General features: G+C 41.5%; 1 protein-coding gene across 3 annotated transcripts in view; it reads right to left on the reverse strand.

The window, feature by feature from the left end:
* Positions 1-21,934, reverse strand: part of ano1a (anoctamin 1, calcium activated chloride channel a) — a 245,511-nt gene that overhangs the window by 106,715 nt on the left and 116,862 nt on the right. For 2 of the 3 annotated variants that reach the window (XM_060940929.1, XM_060940930.1), the window contains one exon: positions 14,043-14,345. The exons of the other annotated variant lie outside the window; for it this stretch is intronic. In XM_060940929.1, the coding sequence (XP_060796912.1) occupies positions 14,043-14,345 (303 nt within the window). The remainder of the gene's footprint in view (positions 1-14,042; positions 14,346-21,934) is intronic. 3 annotated transcript variants of the gene reach the window in all.

Raw genomic sequence — 21,934 nt, forward strand, 5'->3', positions numbered from 1 at the left:
GTTTCACATTATGGAGTGAGGTATTGCACAGAGAGCGTCACCTTATAAAGTATTGCACATTATAAATTATTACACGAAGAGAGTCACATTGTAAAATAAAATATTGCACATTATGAAGTATTGCACAGCCCTATAAGCCTTTGTAAAATGTCTCAAATGCTTCATGAATCTCATTTAGTCTGTTTTTAATCTCCTTTGTTCTTGGATCTTGTATTCTATGAACTGTATTTTCAGCTATTTTTTTTCTTCAACTTCCATGCAAGTATTTTCATTGATTTTGAGCCACCTTCATAGTGTGTTTTAGATACATAAGGTTTCTTTTAATATCCTGTGTGGTTATATTTCTGATTTCATTTCTAACTTTTTCAATTTCCTGAAATGTATTTTTATCTGAATTCATCTTATGTTTTAATTCTAAATTCTTCCATTTTTGCTGTAGTCCTTCGAATGCTTTCCTTCTTTCTTTTTTTATTGCATGAAGCTATTGCTATAATTTTCCCTCGTAAAACAGCTTTCATTGTATCCCATAGTATGGGGGATGTGACCTCCTTATCATCATTGAATTCTAGAAAAGTATGTATTTCTTTTCTAATGTCCTGTTTAAAATTAGGATCATTCAGTAGGCCAGAGTTTAACGTCCATATCTAATTATACTGTTAGGTATATGGGCGCATGGTCACTCGGATCGATTGTCCCAATTTCGCAGGAATAGATTTTATCTTTATCTTTTCCAAATGTTAGAAAATAATCTATTCTTGTGTATAAGGAATGAGGGGGCAGAGTAATGGGTATAATCTCTTTTGTGGGAACAGTTCTCTCCAGATGTCAATTAGTCCCACATCTTTGAAAAGTGTGTTGACTTTTCTATATAAGGACTTTGTTTCATTTGTTTTTCCACTTGAAGAATCAAGTTTTGGTTGTAAATGAATATTAAGATCCCCCCACACATACAGTATCAGCAGGCCTTCTGTTTCTGTTATCATAATATTAGTTATCTTTTGAAAGAAAGAAATATCACTTCCTGGAGGTGCATATATATTTAGTAAAGTTATTATATTTCCATCTACATTTCCCTTAACTAAGACATACCTGCCATCCTTATCTTTTATGTCAGACATCTTTTCAAAATTGACCTGCTTAGAAATAAGATTCGCCACTCCTCTTATATGTTGTTAAAGCCCATTCTTTTTAGTTTTCCATGTTCTTTATTGGGGGGCACGGTGGTGTAGTGATTAGCGCTGTCGCCTCACAGCAAGAAGGTCCGGGTTCGAGCCCCGTGGCCGGCGAGGGCCTTTCTGTGCGGAGTTTGCATGTTCTCCCCGTGTCCGCGTGGGGTTTCCTCCGGGTGCTCCGGTTTCCCCCACAGTCCAAAGACATGCAGGTTAGGTTAACTGGTGACTCTAAATTGACCGTAGGTGTGAGTGTGAATGGTTGTCTGTGTCTATGTGTCAGCCCTGTGATGACCTGGCGACTTGTCCAGGGTGTACCCCGCCTTTCACCCGTAGTCAGCTGGGATAGGCTCCAGCTTGCCTGCGACCCTGTAGAACAGGATAAAGCGGCTAGAGATAATGAGATGAGATGTTGAAACAAAATTTAAGTGATATACTCCCTGAGAGAACAGTCGATAACATTTTCACGCAATAAAACAAGAAACAAACTAACAGTGATTCCAAGGCTGAGGTCCTTAAATGACCCTTAATTAAGCTAGAAGGAACATCTAGCTCCGGAGGAAAGCCTCTCCTCTCAATAGGTTGAGGGCCTCCACTAGGATTTCCCAAAGAGGAAAGGAAAAAAAAAAAAGTCTCTGTCCATCCAAGTGCCAAGGCTAACTTAAGGACTAACTCCTCCATTATAGCCTAGGTTAATTTGTATTTGTCAGGGAAGAAAATTGTCTCAAACATAAATAGAAAAAAAAAAAGAAAAGACTTGGGACGTTAAATATTTTCACAAACATCTTTTAACCATATAGGTAGCCTACAGTACCCATAGCGGGGATGGTGGGGGGGAATGGCCCTGTTAACTCGCAGAACTCATTCTTGCTCTGCATCCTCCCCTCTCCGTCCACGGGACTCTACTCTCTCCCATGCAGTGCGTGACAGCTGCACGATTAGATCCTCCTTTGGTGTAACCCTAATCGCGTTGATGGGGAGTCCTCTGTTCTTCATATCTGTCGTTGCTTCCTCTGCTGATTGGTAGAGCCGTGTCCCATTCTCGGAGTACACTCGCAGTTTGGCCGGAAAAGGAGTTTGGAAACGAATACCGTTTTGTTTCAAGACTCGTTTTGCGTCAGCATATTCCTTTCGTTTCTGTAAAACAACTAGGGGATAGTCGTTGTCAAAAAATATTTGTCTCTCATCGTCTAAGAACACTTTTCTTCCCCCACACTTTGCGTAGGATTTCTTCTTTAGTTTTGTATCGGAGAAATCCGATCACTATTGACCGTGGCTCGTCTTCCTCATCTCCAGTAGGTTTAGGCACAAGTGCTCTGTATGCTCTCTCAATGTCAATATTTGTTGTTTCAGGTATTTCCGGTTTATCATGCAACAGCTTTGCCACAAAGTCCATCATTGATGATCCCTCTGCGTCTTCTGGGACATTGTATATTCTTTCGTCTGGATCTACCTTCTTGGTCGAGTATTTTATTTCCGAGTCGGGTCACTTCTTTTATCAGTTTTCCTAACACTTGCTCCACATTCTGGATGCGGTCTTCTACTACACCAATTTGATTTTCCACCTCCTCAACTTTTTGGTCCACTTTAGTGAGTTCAACTTTGATGTCATTAAGTTGGTCCTTCATATCTTTGCGAAATTCCCGAATCTCCTCTAGTACTTTTGTCAGGCTAGCTGCCGTGACTTGGTTTAAGCTAGCATTGTCACGAGGTGAACTAGCATTATCACTAGCCTGGGCCCGCCCATCCTAAGCGTAACGCAACACGAGGGCCTGTTGTGAGCTTAGTCTGGCCAGGCAAGCTATCTACAGCTCTTCCAAGCTCCCGAAAAATCGGGAGCCAATCAACTTTGAGCATCTCCAACGGCCCTGGGAAGAGGCGTGTTCAAGGCAGTGACGTAGGAGAACTGCGACCGGAAGCCATAGATTGTTTACAGAATCTATGCCGGAAGTGCTTCATTCACTAGAAACATTACGAACATGGAGCAAGTTCTCATTGAAAACGGAGCAAAGAGCAGCCCTGGAGGTATTTATTGAAAGGAAGGATGTTTTCGCCTTGCTCCCGACCGGCTTCAGTAAGAGTTTAATCTACCAGTTAGCCCCGTCGCATCACATACGTCAGAGGAAAGAGTGATGTGATTGGTTTAAGCTTCGTCACAGCCTTTTCTGGCTTCGAAGGCATTTCAGGGAGGCGGGTCAACCACGCACTTTGGGAAACAGTTGGGGTTAATATCTTTGCCAGACCAAATGCTTGCAGAGCTTTGAAGTCGCGTTAGCCAGACTACATTATCACCACCAACTGCACTAGTCTGTCCAGTACCTTTTTTTCCCCAAGCTGCTCCCTTGTTTTTTGTTTCGCCCCCGACATTTTGATCGTGTATTACAAAAATAAGTCAATGGTATTTGACTACTTTTTGGGGTGAAATAACTAAATTCTTGGAGGAGCTGTTATCTCAAGCAGCCATTTGCTGTGATGACATCACCGGAACCCCCCAAAACATGATTTCAATACCAAATGAATGGATACGCCATCCTGTTATCTCTCTCAACTAACTCATCAGGGTTTTTTTCTGTATTTAATCAGACGTGGACAAAGTACCCAAGTTTATTACTAAGTCAATGTACAGATCTCTCTGGTTAAATGTTACTCTGATTCAAGGGAAAGTTGTCCAGTCAAATTTTTACTTCAGTACTTGCTTTTAAAAATACTTAAAAGTATTAAAAGTACATTTTCTGTCAACGTATTGTTGTATTATTGCCATAACGCTTATAAAACCTAACGCCTCTGAAGCAACCGACTGGATTTACTGACTAGCCTGTAGAACCTGTAGAGCTGAAACTCCACCTGACATGCTAGCAAACGCTTTTCAAACTCGAAATCATATTGGGTAGCTAATGTGACAAGAAAAAGATTTCTATGTTGTTTATTCGGCAAGATTATGCTAAAGTTAATGTTATTCATGTTAGTGTAACTCCGTTTTTAAATGCTAACAGTGTCCAAGTTAACTAGCTATGTGTTAACGTTAGCTGTGGACAAGGCTGTAGCAACTTGGCGGTCAAATCCATAGAAAGCCATTTGACTAACCAGACTGCATAGCTATTGCAACGTTATCGCTAGCTCTAAAAGCACAGACAACTTCATTGCAAGCTTTCTCTTGCAATAAAACGTTTACATACCGCAATATGCTTCTGCAGGTTGGACGGTGAGTTTTTGTAGTCTGTGATGTGGTTCATTTTTGGCAAACAAAAAAACATTTAAAATGAAACAAATCTTTAATCCTTTCAGAAAACTGAAACATGGGTTCTCGGTATGGCCACGGGTGCGTTCTCCAGAAAAACCGCCTCCTTCCATTCTGCCATCAACTAATCGCGTTCAAATAATGTTGCTGAGAAATTGAACTTGATTTTATACAGTCTATGGACGTGACGTGACCCTAGTGATTACTGACAGCCTGTCTCAGTGTCACCTGCGGAAAAACCAATCGCGTTTTAGAAAAGAAAACAAAAAACATCCACTTTCAAAGCTGCTTCATTAGTAACGAGTAACAAGGACCTTGACAGAAATGTAGTGGAGTAAAAAGTACAATATTTGTCTTTCAAATGTAGTGAAGTCATAACTTTCCAAAAAAAAAAAAAAAAAATACAAGTACAGTACAGATACTCAAAGTGTATTTAAAGGTCCCATGGCATGAAATTTTCACTTTCTGAGGTTTCTTAACATTAAAATGAGTTCCTCTGACCTTCTTAAGGCACCCCAGTGGCTAGAAATTTCATAATGTGTAAACCAAACTATGCCCAACATTTGAGAATGGCGCGTCAAAACGGCACGTTGATAAGCTCTTCCCTTTACTACGTCAGCAAGGGAGATGATCCCCACGCCCCCCCTCTGGATTCCCACCCACTGTATGGATTGCCCGCCCAGCTCAAAAGTTGCCACCAAACATGGAAGTTGCGCTGTATATGGATGTGACAACACAGAAAGGAGTCTATTTTTACTGCCGACGGGAGAGCCCCTGAAGACGCAGTGGCTTAATTTTATTTACTTCAATAATACGCCGTCGAGTCTACCTAAGACGGTGTATGTTTGTCGGAAGCATTTTCCTGATGAATGTTTCCACAACTTGGGACAGTACAGGGCAGGTTTTGCACATCAACTGTCACTGAAGCCTGGGTCCGTACCAAGCATCCCTGCCACATCAGCAACAAACACCGAATAAGTGTATAACTTAAGTCGTTTTGCTGTGTTTTAAAATCGGTGCCACGTTAACCTTGCAATGGCTACATTAGCTGTGCAGCTAACCGCTTCCTGCAGTTAGCCAGGTACTCTGCGCTACAAAACCAAAAAGCATGCAGCATGCTCTGTTATAATAGCCAATCAAAACAGTTTTTACAAAGACACCCACATTCTTTTTTTTTTAAGTCACTCGTTCATTTTATTTGTTTGTTTAGTAAAAACCCAAACATTTGTTGAATTTATTTTATTTCCTCGCGTCGCACCTTAATGACGTCAGCGCGCGGTGTTTTTCCCTTCGCTGTTTGTTCCTTCCCTCTCGCCATAGTAAGACACCCACATCCGCTTGTTCTGACTCACTGGAGGTAGCGTCACAGTGCTGTTAGCCAATCAGAGGTAATACGTTTACATGTCATGAATATTAACGATAAGACCCGCCCCCACCCTCTACCCTTCCCTGCCTCCTGCTTCTCATTAGCAAAACGACGCACTGGGAAAAGCGCTGAAATGGGGCTTTCTCCCAGGAGGCTATATCTACGTGCCGAGGGTTCATTTCGAGAAAGGCTGCGGATATAACATCCGGAAACCTCCACGAGCCCGTTTAAAGCATCAACAAACCACCATGCCATGGGACCTTTAAGTACAGTACTCAAGTAAATTTACTTCGTTACTGTCCACCTCTGGTATTTATAGGCTCTGAAAGTGATTCTCTCAACATGAGCAAAATGTCCGCTGTTCAATTAATACTGTATCCTCAGATACTAGTAACACATCATATCCATCTGGTCAAATAAACTAAAGCTGTTTAAACAACTGCTCTCTTCTCCTTTAGGTATTTCATCCGAGTGTGCTATAGCCAAAACAGCTGAAGCATCCGTGTCGTCTTTTTTAAAAAAAGAATTAGTATCAAGGATGCATGCCATTGCAGAGAATATTAAAGTCAGCGTGGACACAAAAGGCAGTGGCATACATGACGTCACACATGCAGCGCCGCTGACCTGTACATCGCTGCGATCTAATAATGACTGATAAGCTTTTAGTGATTTTTGGAACAGAATTCAGACATACAAATCTTTTTCGAACCAATTTATTTATTGGCAAACTTTACAACCTATTTGAGCACATCACGCACAGAAAACCTGGGATTATGTGATGTCATTTTTGTAAGACTAGCACTTTAAATGTGGTGGAATGTCTTCAAGACAAGTTAAGTTCAAGTAAGTTAGCACCTATGAATTCTCTCTCTTGAAGTAAATAAAAACACAACTCGTCATGGTACTGCGGCTCCATAAAGTGCTCCGGAACCACATAGAGAACCAATGATCAACCAAGCAAGAATATCCTGACTGACCCAATCTAAATAATCTGACCTTTTTATTTATAGTAATCCCGACATTCCTACTTGCAATGAGAGAAACAGGTTTTCATGTCATCTGCAGCTTGTTTGTGCTGTATATACACTATTGACCCATCCCACGTGACGTCACGACAAATGCGGCTGCCATTTTGGACATGAACTACAAGTAGTCTACCACAGCCAACAACGAGGAACGACGGCGAAGCATCGAAAGGAATATAGCCATCAAAGAAAGTTTTTACTTTCAGCAAGACTTCCATCATGCCATTATATTGTTGTGCACCTGGATGTAGTAACCATCAACACACAAGGCAAGATTTATCATTTTATCGGATCCCGACAGATGCTGACCGATGGAGAAGATGGATAGCGGCCATTAACAGGAAAGATTGGCAGCCCTCGGCATACCAACGCTTGTGTAGTGACCATTTTGTTGGAGGTAAGACGAATAAAATTAGCCAGAAAAGGCATTACATTGCTGTTAACATTTTGTGGCGGCGAGTGTGTAACCAAATAGGTTAAAATAACCCATTGTAACCTCTTTGTTCTTCTGTAGTAGCTATTAGCTAACGACATTAGCTAACGTTGTGTTCCTTTGCTGTTGGTAGACTGTAGGACAGATCAGAGGTAATGTCCTACAAGTGTTCAAAACAAGAGGAACATGCATTTGTCTCTTAAATCCAGACCGTTCCCTGTAATCTGTAACAACGGTTGGAGAAAGTAATGGCAAATAGTGAGTGCACAAACCATAGAAGGTAAACTGTACACAGCGCCAGGGCAGTGTGATGGTATGTCTACTTTTAGATTGTGTTAGCTTATCAATGAACACACTCGTCACTCGACGAGTTTCACGTCTTTACGACGGATACTTAAATGTGTGTTAGGTATTATTGTTGCAGTCTAAGCAGTCATCTTCCTCGCATTCAAACCGATTCGAACCGAAGTCCACTTCATGTCCAAAATGGCGGTCGCGTTTACGAAGGTCACGTGAGTGGGAAGGGTCAATATTGCCAAAAGTATTTGCTCACCCATCCAAATTATTGGAATCAGGTGTTCCAATCACTTCCATGGCCACAGGTGTATAAAATCAAGCACCTAGGCATGCAGACTGTTTTTACAGTTTGGAGCCGGCCCCTTCCTCTTCCAACATGACTGTGCACCAGTGCACAAAGCAAGGTCCATAAAGACATGGATGACAGAGTCTGGTGTGGATGAACTTGACTGGCCTGCACAGAGTCCTGACCTCAACCCGATAGAACACCTTTGGGATGAATTAGAGCGGAGACTGAGAGCCAGGCCTTCTCGTCCAACATCAGTGTGTGACCTCACAAATGCGCTTCTGGAAGAATGGTCAAAAATTCCCATAAACACACTCCTAAACCTTGTGGACAGCCTTCCCAGAAGGGTTGAAGCTGTTCTAGCTGCAAAGGGTGGACCGACGTCATATTGAACCCTATGGATTAGGAATGGGATGTCACTTAGGCCAAGTTTACATTAGACCGTATCAGTCTCGTTTTCTTCGCGGATGCACTGTCCGTTTACATTAAAACGCCTGGAAACGGGAATCCGCCAGGGTCCACGTATTCAATCTAGATCGTGTCTGGTCCGGTGCTGTGTAAACATTGAGAATACGCGGATACGCTGTGCTGAGCTTCTAGCTGGCGTCGTCATTGGACAACGTCACTGTGACATCCACCTTCCTGATTCGCTGGCGTTGGTCATGTGACGCGACTGCTGAAAAACGGCGCGGACTTCTGCCTTGTATCACCTTTCATTAAAGAGTATAAAAGTATGAAAATACTGCAAATACTGATGCAAATATTACCCATTGTGTAGTTATGATTGTCTTTAGGCTTGCCATCCTTCCACTTGCAAGTGGTAAGTGATATGCGCTGGGATCACACACACAGAGGCTCAGTCCCGAATCACTGCTTGTGCACTTCACTCGCGCGCTCTGTGAGCTGCGCAGGGCCGGAGTGCGCACCCTCCAGAGGGCACTCGCTGTTCAGGGCGGAGTGATTTGGAGCACAGGATGCCTGCGGAGCCGAGTGCATCCGTGTATTGGCGTTGCTGTGTGCACGCGAATTGTGTATTGGTGTTGCTGTGTGCACGCTAATCGTTTTAAAAACGTTAATCTGATGATCCGCTGATACGGTCTAATGTAAACCCCAACTTAAGCTCATATGAGAGTCCAGGCAGGTGAGCAAATACTTTTGGCAATATAGTGTACCAGCATGACGGATCAAGTCAAATGCAGGCAATGCTAATAGAGATTAAGCAGAACAGAGATCTGAATTCTTTTATAAAAAAAAGAAAAAAAAAAAAGAATGGCCTTTGTGGTCAAGACAATAAAATGAGCAAGTTTGACTGGAAAGAGGCATAATGCATTAATTTAAATGATCTGCAAAGCAATCATTTGTGACAATAGGATTTATGGATATAGCCTTTGCCACACAGTATTCTGTAGGAGAGATTAATGCAAAAGTAACCAAGTGGAAACTAATTACAGTCTTTGGGGAAAAAAAAAATAAGATTCTTCAGGGATTTTTAGCTACCAGGAAAACACTTTTGTGGTGTCCCACTTCACTTAATCTTTTAAAGGTTCTGTGAGAAGGGCAAGCCAATAAGCCCTGCAGTTATAAGGAAATAATTAACGACAGGGTGGGCTAATGGTGTTTTATTCATGTACCACATCCATCCATCCATTATCTATTGCTGGGTTTCAGTCTCGTGACTTTTCTTAGCAGTTTTACCAGCAGTGAAATAGCTGGTGGTCTAAACAGCTGCTGTAGTGCAAAACAACTAGCGATGACTTATCAGAGTACGCTCGTAATCTAGAAGCCACTGCTGGCTTTAGATATATTCAGAAGATTGCTATGTGCAATGGAATCGACCCCTACAGTCTGGGAAAGAAGGATTTGTCATACGATCTCGAAAACTACCCTTCAGTCGAGTTCCCCGACATCTCGAACTCTCTGGTGTTGCAGACGTCCTTCTACACCGCAAAACAGATGAAAGCGTGGCAGAGTATGGAGGTTTACAACTTTTTTGTATGTGGCTGGGTAAAGGACTTCGCTATCAAATCGCTGCCGAATGAATCCTGGATCGTTTTTGCCCGTGTAAGTTTTTTTTTAAGCTTTTCGTTCGCATTTCTTATCGGCTCTCATCTCTCAGGTAAATCATTCACAAAAGATCATCAGAAACCCCTTTAAAGACCTGGATCTTCGTTAAACAAGACGGAGAAGTGATCACGGCGCATTGTAACTGTATGGTTGGGGAAGAATTTTGTCGCGACCTTCATGCATATGGACTTTGTGAGGAGTGAGGAGGAAACAAAGAAACAGCTGGGGACTTTTGCGCTTCGTGACTAAAAAAAAAAAAGTAGCGTAAAATAACAACACATAGCAAGAAAAGTACTCGGAAAACACTAAGGCCATAGCTGAGAGAGAGATACAAACCTTTCACCAAGTGATCACTGCAAACTCGAGCATGCTTCGACTCGGCTCCCTTCAATTTCAGTCAGAGGTTCAAAAGCCACCTTTCTCGACGTCTTTTTGTGAAATCCTGTGTTCATTCACCCTTTTTTATTAGTTCGTGGGGAACCCTGAAGAAACCTTTATCAGTTTCACGGTTTGATCGATTCGAACAACCTAAAACAACGCAAGTGTAAGGCAATTTTCATGCAAGTAATGCACCTTCTCCATACAAACGCTTTGTCAACTGAGGTTTGGTAGACCACTAGCTAAAGTTTTGAATAACTAATGAGGCGGATGTGATGTCATGTGAAACCCAGCAATACCACTTATCCATCAAGGTTGTGGGAGCCAATCCCAGCTGACTTTGGTCAAGGGGAGGGATACACCCTGGGCAGATCGCCAATCTGTTGCAGGGCTAACACAGAGATAAGCAACCATCACACTCACACCTATGGGCAATTTAGAGTAGCCAGTTGACCTGATCTGCATGTCTTTGGACTGTATGAGGAAAACAGGAGCACCTGGAGGAAACCCATGCAGGCATGAGGAGAACATGCAAACGCTACACAGAAAGGCCCAACAACAGAAAACTTATTTATCCATGTATTGTAGATTGTCCATGAAACAAGTTAACTCCTGCTATAATTCACTTTCTAAAAAAAAAAAAAGGAAAAAAAAAAAAAAGGCAGAAATCATAGGAAAGCCATGGCCTCATGGTTAGAGAAGCATCTTTAGGACCAAAAGGTCACCAGTTTGATTCCCTGGACCAGCAGGAATGGCTGAAATGCCCTTGAGCAAGGCACCTAACCCCCAACTGCTCCCCAGGCTGCTCTGGGTGTATTGTACGTCACCTCAGATAAGAGTGTCTGCTAAATGCCATTAAATGTAATGTAGTGTAATACATCATAAAGACAATGTGGGGAAAAAAAAAAGTGAAAAAGTTCATCATGAAGACTTCCCAGTGCTTGAAAGCTTCATGTTACAGCATCATCTCCAAATATTACAACGCTCAGACACTGGACACTCCTTACAAAAATGATATAAACCATCTCCTTGTAGAAAACTCCACTATACCAACAATTACACATTTTTAAATCTGTTTATGTGGCGTGTCCGCCATACAAATCATTGTGCAAGTTGTTGTTACCTCCACCAGGTTATGTTTTCGCCTCCATTTGTTTGCCTGTTTCCAATGTAACTCAAATATTAGTACACAGATTTGGATGAAATTTGGAGGAAAGGTGAGCCATGGGCAAAGGAACAACTGATTAAATTTTGAATGAAATATGAATATGTATGCAGATCCAGGATTTTCTTGTCTTTTCCCAACATAACTCAAACTAGTGAACAGATTTCGATGAACTTTGGTGTACAGCTTTAGTACAACCCTGATTCCAAAAAAGTTGGGACAAAGTACAAATTGTAAATAAAAATGGAATGCAGTGATGTGGAAGTTTCAAAATTCCATATTTTATTCAGAATAGAACATAGATGACATATCAAATGTTTAAACTGAGAAAATGCATCATTTAAAGAGAAAAATTAGGGGATTTTAAATTTCATGACAACAACAAATCTCAAAAAAAAGTTGGGACAAGGCCATGTTTACCACTGTGAGACATCCCCTTTTCTCTTTACAACAGTCTGTAAACGTCTGGGGACTGAGGAGACAAGTTGCTCAAGTTTAGGGATAGGAATGTTAACCCATTTCTTGTCTAATGTAGGATTCTAGTTGCTCAACTGTCTTAGGTCTTTTTTGTCGTATCTTCCGTTTTATGATGCGCCAAATGTTTTCTATGGGTGAAAGATCTGGACTGCAGGCTGGCCAGTTCAGTACCCGGACCCTTCTTCTACGCAGCCATGATGCTGTAATTGATGCAGTATGTGGTTTGGCATTGTCATGTTGGAAAATGCAAGGTCTTCCCTGAAAGAGACGTCATCTGGATAGGAGCATATGTTGCTCTAGAACCTGGATATACCTTTCAGCATTGATGGTGTCTTTCCAGATGTGTAAGCTGCCCATGCCACACGCACTAATGCAACCCCATACCATCAGAGATGCAGGCTTCTGAACTGAGCGCTGATAACAACTTGGGTCGTCCTTCTCCTCTTTAGTCCGAAGGACATGGCGTCCCTGATTTCCATAAAGAACTTCAAATTTTGATTCGTCTGACCACAGAACAGTTTTCCACTTTGCCACAGTCCATTTTAAATGAGTCTTGGCCCAGAGAAGACATCTGCGCTTCTGGATCATGTTTAGATATGGCTTCTTCTTTGAACTATAGAGTTTTAGTTGGCAACAGCGGATGGCACGGTGAATTGTGTTCAGAGATAATGTTCTCTGGAAATATTCCTGAGCCCATTTTGTGATTTCCAATACAGAAGCATGCCTGTATGTGATGCAGTGCCATCTAAGCGCCCGAAGATCACGGGCACCCAGTATGGTTTTCCGGCCTTGACCCTTACGCACAGATTCTTCCAGATTCTCTGAATCTTTTGATATTATGCACTGTAGATGATGATATGTTCAAACTCTTTGCCATTTTACACTGTCGAACTCCTTTCTGATATTGCTCCACTATTTGTCGGCGCAGAATTAGGGGGATTGGTGATCCTCTTCCCATCTTTACTTCTGAGAGCCGCTGCCACTCCAAGATGCTCTTTTTATACCCAGTCACGTTAATGACCTATTGCCAACTGACCTAATGAGTTGCAATTTGATCCTCCAGCTGTTCCTTTTTTGTACCTTTAACTTTTCCAGCCTCTTATTGCCCCGTCCCAACTTTTTTGAGATGTGTTGCTGTCATGAAATTTCAAATGAGCCAATATTTGGCGTGAAATTTCAAAATGTCTCACTTTCGACATTTGATATGTTGTCTATGTTCTATTGTGAATACAATATCAGTTTTTGAGATTTGTAAATTATTGCATTCCGTTTTTATTTACAATTTGTACTTTGTCCCAACTTTTTTTGGAATTGGGGTTGTATTATTCTAGGTTCAAGGGATTTGATTTTGATGTTATGTGGCTTGGTGGAGGTATGCACTCTATCGTGTACCCTTCTCGTTACAGAAGTGATACTTTATCAGAATGTGCACATTAATAGAACTGCGAGTTGGCCTAGTGGTTAGCGTGTCCGCCTCTCAACTGGGAGATTGCGAGTTCTACTCGTGGTCGGGTCATACCAAAGACCATCATAAAAATGGTACCTATTACCATCTGGCAAGGCATGCTGCAATACAGATGTGAGTGGGGAAGTCAAACTCTCGTGGTTACCAGAGGACTAGCCTCCCACTGTAACCCTAGCTGTATAGGTGAGAGGCCAAGGGCAATCGAAACAGATTGGCGCCGCACCCATACGCCTTAAAGAGTTGGTTAGTACTGGGACAGGAGACTGCCTGGGAAGACCGGATTCTTTTTTTTTTTTTTTTTTTTTAAGATATTTTTTTGGGCTTTTTGCACCTTTATTGGATAGGACAGTGTAGAGACAGGAAATGAGCAGGAGAGAGAGAGACGGGAAGGGATCGGGAAATGACCTCGGGCCGGAATCGAACCCGGGTCGCCCGCATTCATGGTATGGCGCCTTAACCACCTGAGCCACGACGCCCCCGAAGACCGGATTCTGACGCGAGAAGGACTTTGATTAATCAGAGCTGCTGTTATAGAAAATTAAATCAAGACCATGATTGTGGCCAATCAGAATTCAATAGTTAGATGAACAACGTTCAACAATGAACACTTCTGAACTACCATAACATCATATGGAACAGGGTGGAAGCATCTCAAGCAGAATATAACATGTATACTCACATCTTCCTCCTTCTCCAGCTCAAGTCCCATATCCATAAGCTTCTGTTCAAACTCATCTCTGTGGCTGGGCGCATTACTGGTTCTCTCAGGGTCGTGATGGGCAGAGTCGGCCCTTTTGCATTTCCCAATGCAGCTCAGACTGTCTTTCAGGCTCTTTAAGGTGCTAGAAGATTGGTGCTGTGTGCGCTCAAGTTTTTCTACATGGTAGGTTAGGATGTAATCGATGCGCCTCTGGCCGTCCTGGAAATACGGCCCTAGCTTGGAATGCTCAGGCGCCTTGGTCAAACTTTTACGGGTCAGAAACTGTGGGCAGAAAGAAAACAAGGCTGGGTGAGGGAATGTGTGTCAGATACTTTATTTCTCCACATGGACATGCGCAAGTCAAATTAAAAGGAGTCATTTGTAAAATTGCTCTCCTGGCATATGATTCACAACTGCAATGAAAACATTGACAAATCTTTACCTTCCCCCAGCTGACCTCTCCTGCTCTGTTAAATCTATGTCGGCATTTGTGATTTTGCCTTTGAAGGAAAAGTGGCAAAGCTAATAAAATATGAACAGAAACCTGAAACGCAAAAATCACCCACTGGTCAGTGCTCACCACCACAAGATGGCCAATAACATATGGGCTTAATAACACATACTTTCTTTGAGACACATGGAGCCAACTGTTACATCTACATCACAGGGCAGCACAACACACTCGGAAGAAAGTGCTATCAACCATCTTCTGCATACAGGAGCTCACAGAAGCACATGACTGGCTTGTGTTGCTGTGACTGACAGGGGACAGAATCTGTGGGTATCCCGCCCACAGATACCCATTTTCGACCAACAGGGAACGGGTTCTGTTCTGATTCATGCACCAAATTTTGAACCATTCAGAGCATTCTGACCAAAAATAAATTGGTTCCGAACCTGAAAGGTTGGTGCCCACCTGGGACCAAAACATAGCTGTTCTTTCCAACATGCCATAAGTTTGGAGAGGAAGCAAAGCGCAGCAATGGAGAACGCAACATAAAAGGATACATCTTCAGAAAAAAATGGACCAAAAACAGATACCTGCAATAACTGAACAAAAGCTTACAGGTAATCCGTGCACACCGCCATCTTGCGACGACTGTTTACTCCCATTGTGCAACACCCTCCATTCATGACGCATCCTTGAATACAACAGTTCTGCTCAAAACTGGTGTAAACATGGGTCTCTTGGTGCTAGCTGGCACCAAGGATAAAAGAATCCTGAATGGAACTGGTTCAAGAACCCATTCCCTGTTGGTCGAAAAGGCATAACTGAGACCGTAGCCAAGTTTCTTCTCTTGGATTCCCAGCCATGGAGAGTTGCATCACTGTCAGGATTCAAATTTACAATCTCCTGATTATAGGAACATTTTTTAAATTAATTTAAAAAAATTTTTAAGTCAAACTTAAAAAGACCCATTTTTTTTCCTCTTGCTTTTAATTCAGTCTGATGTTACTCCATGTTTTTTTTTTGTTATTCTTGTGCCTGAAGTTGTCCCATAACAATACAGTACAAGTTAAAATACAACAATACAAGCTGGAGGAGAAAAAGAAAAAAAAATGTACGTAATAAGAACTTTGCGAGAAATAAATGCCTAAAACCAGTACCTAATAGAACAATAGAAATACTGCAAAGTTACATAAGGGGAATAGAAAACGCAGAAAACCAGTGCCTCAATGGTTAACATTCTAACAGTAGAAATAAGGTAAGTTATGTAAGAGACTAACCGAATGGTGAAAGTAAATATTGCACACGTTGGGGAAAACAATATTCTTATTTCATATTTAGCTACATATCATTTATCATACTGCACATTAATTGTATTATTTTATTGGTTTTATATCCTCTTTTGATTTGATGACCGATCTTATGATTTCATGACCGATTTGACGATCTTTTGTTTGAGTTTTAGGATTCTTTTATTATTATTATTATTATTATTATTAGTAGTAGTAGTAGTCATTTTATTTGTAGGGGACCATGTACAGTTTTTAACATAAATGTTTCCATCTGATGCACTGTACCAGAGTTAGCCTTTGGCTAATTTACATCTGCAGTCCCCCTGGCAGGGCACAATTACAAATAAACACAGGACAACATTCAAACATAATAGACCAGGGCTTTTCAAAAGTGTGGGGAGCGCCAGAGTTCTTCAGGGGGGGCACAACGTGAGGAAAAATAAACCAGAATAAGTTACTATTGCGGACATTTAGCGAACTTCAGCTAGCCTTTGCCAGAGACAAAATGGATCGATTTTTAGTACCTAAAGCTACAGTGAGTGAGGAGACAGAGTCTGGGCCAAGCAACAAAAGAAGGAAGTATGACCACGATTATTTAAAGTTTGGATTTTCATGGACTGGATCTGAAGATGCTCCACTGCCACAGTGTGTTGTCTGCCAAGAGGTGCTAGCTAACCATGCTATGAGATGTTTAAAATGTGTAAAACAAGGGGTTTGAAAAAAAGCACAGATGTTTAAAGTGTGTACAACAACCATTTTTTTTTTAAAAATACGAATGGAACATTAAGGCCCTGTCCACACGGCAACGGATTCAGGTGACTCCGATACAATTGTTTATCGTTTAGGCCTGGCGTCCACACGGCACCGGCGTTTTGGGTGCCCAAAACGCAATCTTTTTGAGAACGGGTTCCAGAGTGGAAAGATCTGGCAACATTGCCGTTGTGAAGTCGTCTGGATGAGTAGAACGGATTTGTTTACGATGACGTCACAACCACATGACTGAGTGCTTCACGCCGGGTAGAAGTGTAACGAACTCGATGCGAGTTGTCAACAAATCCTATAACTTGGTTCATGAAACGCGCTTACAAAATATTTTCACTGTGAATATTTATTGTGTAATGGTGCAAAGTGAGAGAGAGAGAGACTCTGCCCTTAGGGCAGAGTCAATCCCGCCAGCAAAAATAGGGAAAAAAAAAAAAAAAAGGAGCGATCTCACCTCTTCAGATGTGGGTTTAAGTCCTACAATACATTCCTCAAAAAGGGCGTAGAAGAAATTAATCCATCAACGTGTATCATTCAATTTATTCTGGACCATTAAAGACGCCGCCTTCCACGTAGAATCATACGTCATCCTCGTCGCCATATTGGATAGGTCAAAGCGGAGAATAAAGATTCATGTGCTGCGTTTAACTGTACCAACAGGTTTACCGTCCAAACGAGATCATATGGGATTACCTTTCACAGGTGAGAAACAACAAATTAATCCATCAACGTGTATCATTCAATTTATTCCGGACGATTAAAGACGCTGCCTTCCGCGTAGAATCATGTCATCCTCGCCGCCATTTTGGAGAGGTCAAAGCGGAGAATAAAGATTAGCTGCGTTTAACTGTACCAACAGGTTTGCCGTCCAAACGAGATCACATGGGATTACCTTTCACAGGTGAGACTGGAAAAATACTTTTCATTGTATTTGGTCATTATAATGTAATTTTACAAACAGATTTTCCTGACTTTGTGGCTAATATGAAGTCTCGCGCATAATAGTTTATGCGCATGCGTCCTTACTACTTCTATTGTTCTGGTGTCTCCGAAGGGACCGTCTTACAGCGGCCCTAGAGGTGTGGCATGTGTATTGCATCGTTTTCAGCAAGCGTTGCATCGCCATATGGACCTGATATTTTACTGATTGTTGCCCATTTGGACGCGATATATTTTTAAATAACATCTCGTTGCCGTTGTCGTGTGGATGTAGCCTAAGTATCACAACAACAAAAATTGTAAGGGGGGGCGCTGTTTATTTGCTCTCTGAGGGGGGGCTGACTCTCCCACACTTTGAAAACCCCTGTAATAGACAATACAATATAGACAATACAAAATACAACAAGACACACATAACTCCACTATACACACAGTCAACACCATTGTGAGTAGATAAAAATACAGAAAGTATAATGATGTGTATGAAAGTGTTTTGTCAGTCATCAATGAGTGCAGTGTTGGGTGGTTTTCAATAGATGTTTTAATTGCAATTTAAAACTGCTAATAGAGCCAGAGCTCTTTATGTTGTCGGGTATGTCATTCCACTGTGTGGTGGCATTCACTGCAAATGCTGACTGACCAAAGGTAGAATAGCGAAAGGGTACTATGCAATTGTGTATGGATGCTATTCTGGTGGATCTTAGAGTTTACAGGGCGACATTGGACAAACTCAAGTAGACAAGTAGGAGCCAGACCATTTAAAATTCTATACACTATGCAGAGGTTTGAAAAGAAATGAAAATTCTCAAAGCTCAAGAGATTGTGTTTGTCTAAAATTTCACAGTGATGGTGCAGAAATGGGGCGGCACGGTGGTGTAGTGGTTAGCGCTGTCGCCTCACAGCAAGAAGGTCCGGGTTCGAGCCCCGTGGCCGGCGAGGGCCTTTCTGTGCGGAGTTTGCATGTTCTCCCCGTGTCCGCATGGGTTTCCTGCGGGTGCTCCGGTTTCCCCCACAGTCCAAAGACATGCAGGTTAGGTTAACTGGTGACTCTAAATTGACCGTAGGTGTGAATGTGAGTGTGAATGGTTGTCTGTGTCTATGTGTCAGCCTGTGATGACCTGGCGACTTGTCCAGGGTGTACCCCGCCTTTCGCCCGTAGTCAGCTGGGATAGGCTCCAGCTTGCCTGCGACCCTGTAGAACAGGATAAAGCGGCTAGAGATAATGAGATGAGATGGTGCAGAAATGGCTTTTTATCAAACACCTTTAGTGCTTGTTTATATAATGATTCAATTTGTTTAATTGTGGTTTTTCCAGCCTGCCCCCAACAGGTAATACAGTATGAAATATGTGAGAAAAATCAATGCATGCATAAATATCTTCGCTGCTTCCATAGAAAGAGAATGTCTAATCTGTCTAAAATCTGCTAGATTGTATTTAATAGTTTTGGTCATTTTTTTATGTTTCTTAAAGTTTAGATTTACATCTAGTGTCACACCAAGATATTTGAATTGAGTTACTACGTCAATCTGTTCACCCTTAATAAATATACCTGTGTTAGGAGTGTGAGTGTTGGTCTTAGAAAAAAAAAAAAACAACATACCTTTTGTCTTGCTGACATTCAGGCTACATCCACACGACAACGGCAACGAGATGTTATTAAAAAAAAATATCGCGTCCACATGGGCAACGGATCAGTAAAATATCAGGTCCATATGGCAACGCAACGCTTGCTGAAAACGATGCAATACACATGCCACACCTCTAGGGGCGCTGTAAGACGGTCCCTTCGGAGACACCAGAACAATAGAAGTAAGGACGCATGCGCATAAACTATTATGCGCGAGACTTCATATTAGCCACAAAGTCAGAAAAATCTGTTTGTAAAATTACATTATAATGACCAAATACAATGAAAAGTATTTTTCCAGTCTCACCTGTGAAAGGTAATCCCATGTGATCTCGTTTGGACGGCAAACCTGTTGGTACAGTTAAACGCAGCACATGAATGAGGCATCTTTATTCTCCGCTTTGACCCATCCAATATGGCGGCAAGGATGACGTATGATTCTACGCGGAAGGCGGCGTCTTTAATGGTCCGGAATAAATTGAATGCTACACGTTGATGGATTAATTTGTTCTTCTACGCCCTTTTTGAGGAATGTATTGTAGGACTTAAACCAACATCTGAAGAGGTGAGATCGCTCCTTTTTTTTCCCTATTTTTGCTGGCGGGATTGACTCTGCCCTAAGGGCTATTCTCTCTCTCTTTCTCTCTCACTTTGCACCATTACACAATAAACATTCACAGTGAAAATATGTTGTAAGCGCGTTTCATGAACCAAGTTATAGGATTTGTTGACAACTCGCATCGAGTTCGTTACACTTCTACCCGGCGTGAAGCACATGTGGTTGTGATGTCATCGTAAACAAATCCGTTCTACTCATCCAGACGACTTCACAACGGCGCCGTTGCCAGATCTTTCCACTCTGGAACCCGTTCTCAAAAGATTTCGTTTTGGGGCACCCAAAACGCCGGTGCCGTGTGGACCCCAGGCCGAAACGATAAACAATTTTATCGGATTCACCTGAATCCGTTGCCGTGTGGACAGGGCCTTAGACTAAGACAAGATTGGTCAAGCCAATTAACCACACCCTCCATTGCTTTAGTTAATTTCTCAGCTGCCACCCGAGCATTTTTTGCATGCGTGTATAATACTATCATCAGCAACCATCTGTACATCCATGCCATGACAATTCTGAGGTAGGTCGTTGATATATAGACTGAACAGTAGTGGGCCTAACACTGAACCTTGAGGCACGCCCATTTTACACTAACTGGTAACTGGAACACACTTTTTTTTTACTTTAAACACACTGCATTCTATTGGATAGATATGAGGACATCCCTGCCAGTGTATTAATTGAGAAGTTAAATTTTGCAAGTTTAGAAATGAGTACATCTTGATTAACTGCATCAAATGCTTTCCGTAGATCTAAAAATACAGCACCAACAATCCCGCCTTTGTCCAGCTTAGATTTTACTTGTTCTATGAGGCGCAAGACTGCAGTTTCAGCGGAATAATTTTTTCTGAAGCCGAACTGCATGCTGTGTAAACTTGGGTTGCTTGAGTTAAGAAATGTCAGCTGTTCAATGACCACCTTCTCAGCCACCTTTGATAATACAGGCAGTATGCTTATAGGTCTATAATTACTGGCTTCATACTGATCACCAGATTTATATACAGGAGTCACAATGACATGTTTCCAATTTGAGGGAAAAAGACTTTGAATAATTGAGAGATTAATTAAATGAGCAATGGGGGGAGGGGGTTAGACTATCAACATGCTTTTTAATAAGCATTGTGTCTAGATGAAAGGCATCTCTACACTTTGAATTTCTAAGGGAGCAAATTTTGTGAACTTTCCCTTCATCAACTATATCAAGATCAAAAACCTGTCCTAACCTGTTAATGTGGACAGTATTCTTCAGATCCATCTTTTTAAAAATGTTTACCTAGCTCCTGTACTGATTCAAGAAAAAAAGAATTGAAAATCGAGGCAGTAGTAGTGTCATCCTCAACTAGCTTACCCTGAACGTTTAACTGAAGCCCTCCAGTAGGGTGCATCAGTTGCCCTCACTTTCATAAAATCTGGTGCATTTTTGTTTGGGTGTTCCTTTTCACCAATAAAGACATCCTGTAAAATTTTTGGACCATATTCAAAAGTCTAATGGTGGCACCATGAGGTTCATTTATTGCCAAAAAACGCTTATTTTATGTTTTCGCGTAAGGTTTGAATCACAATGTTGGACTCCATTTATTGATTTCTTGTGAGCCAGAGATCATGTTAAGAACCTTTGCGAGGGATTGAGAAGCATTAATGTGATTCATAATACATTTGTATTGTTTAAAATTAGTTGAACAATGATCCAATGAACAGCTAAAACTCAAACTGTGCTTGATAATATATTTAGAATATGGACTAAAAATGAGTATCTAAGATATTTGGTATACTCTATAAGGTGCCATAATGTTTCATGAAAAGTGATCGAAATTGTGTCATAAAAGTCATAAAATCGCAGCTTTTTCCATAACTTTGAGCTCCTGGTGCCACCATTAAACTTTTGAATTTTGTCAAAATATTTCACCCAGTGTGTTTTCTTACCAAAAGGAACATAAAAACAAAAATGCATCATGATCGGAGGAACTTTTCATTTTTAGGGGGCAACTGATGCACCCTACCCCCCAGAGAAATATTGTTCCTTCTCTATGAGGTGATTAATAGTCACCCAGATTTCTTTGCTATTTCCTTTTGCCTCATTCATTACTTGGAGATAAAATTTTGATTTAGCAAATCACAGTTCTCTAATAACTTTATTTCTCACACCTTTGTAAATCAACACATCTGTATCTCTTCTTGTCTTAATGGCT

The sequence above is a fragment of the Neoarius graeffei genome, chromosome 15 (genome assembly GCF_027579695.1).
Source record: "Neoarius graeffei isolate fNeoGra1 chromosome 15, fNeoGra1.pri, whole genome shotgun sequence".
Classification (NCBI taxonomy): Eukaryota; Metazoa; Chordata; class Actinopteri; order Siluriformes; family Ariidae; genus Neoarius; species Neoarius graeffei.